At 34.6% G+C, this 1,290-nt stretch overlaps 1 protein-coding gene across 1 annotated transcript; it reads left to right on the top strand.

The window, feature by feature from the left end:
* Window positions 1-384: 384 nt before the first annotated feature.
* Window positions 385-1,143, top strand: HELRODRAFT_183046 (hypothetical protein; the record flags this gene model as incomplete). The annotated part of the gene is made up of 1 exon (XM_009033760.1): window positions 385-1,143. One exon carries the CDS (start codon window positions 385-387, stop codon window positions 1,141-1,143), a length of 759 nt encoding a protein of 252 aa, XP_009032008.1.
* Between the last annotated feature and the right edge of the window lie 147 nt (window positions 1,144-1,290).

Genomic DNA, 1,290 nt, shown 5'->3' with positions numbered 1-1,290 from the left:
CAACAACATCTTCATCATCAACATCATCATCAACAACAACAGTATTTATACTACCGCAATGATAAAAACTATGGCTCACATGACAAGATTATTAAGAACAACATCAGTAAAAACATCAACTTCAACAACATCAACAACCCCATTAAAAACAACAGCAACAATAAAATTAATGATAACACTATTCACAACAACAACAACAAACCGACGAACAATAAAAGCGACGAAAAAACATACATCGATCAAATTCAATCCAAAAATAATAATTTCTACTACAACTTTTATCATTTGTATCGGCAACAACAACAACAGCAACAACAACATCAGCAGCAACAACAACATCAGCAGCAGCAACAACAGCAACATCACCACCGACAATATGAAACAATGAAGCGAAAAATGCAAGATGAAACATTATTTGACAACTACCTAGATGAATGCAAAGACAAACAACAACATCGGCTACATCAGCTGCTACAACAGCAGCAGCAGCAGACTAAACGACAACTCATCGAAAACGAAATCACAGATAAACCCAGCAATAACAACCCTGATATTCACTACTCCCAACCAATCAGAGATCAGCCCAAACTCACTCTCTTTAACTCCACTTCTCATCTCTTCCAACTACTACCAAAACACCTTCTCTCTCACTTTTACTCCCTATCTCCTACTCTTCTTTTTCCTCGTGTTCTCACAAATACTACCGACAGCTACGGTACGGAGAATTCCAAAAAATACCCCCAAGCTATCTCCACATTCACATTATACAATCAACTAAACAGATTAACAAAAGTTGACGATGGGCCGAAAGAATCGGAGCAAACGAATATCGATTCGATACGATGTAACGCCGGAATCGATTCGATACGATGTAACGCCAATATCGATTCGATACCATGTAATTTCGGTATCGATTCGATACGATGTAACGCCGATATCGATTCGATACGATGTAACGCCGATACCGATTCGAAAAGATGTAACAATTGTATCGAGTCAGAAAGATGTAACAGTTTTAACGGTATCAGTTTGGTTAAATATAACGAGTTCATCGTTCCGAAAGATGTCTCCTTTGAAGAACCATTTAAAGATAAATTTGAGAAAACCGTTTTAATTAAAACTGAAGCTGGCGATTTGATCTAATTGGGGACAGTTATAAATATAAATATAATAAATATATATTTATTTAATTTGTTTAATTTCCTTTTTCTTAATGTTAAAATGTAATATTAAAACCTTTCACCATAATAATAATAATAATAATTATCATTATTATTATTATCATTTTTG

Source organism: Helobdella robusta, assembly GCF_000326865.2.
Source record: "Helobdella robusta unplaced genomic scaffold HELROscaffold_97, whole genome shotgun sequence".
NCBI classification, from domain to species: domain Eukaryota; kingdom Metazoa; phylum Annelida; class Clitellata; order Rhynchobdellida; family Glossiphoniidae; genus Helobdella; species Helobdella robusta.
This window is presented reverse-complemented; position numbering and strand designations above follow the sequence as displayed.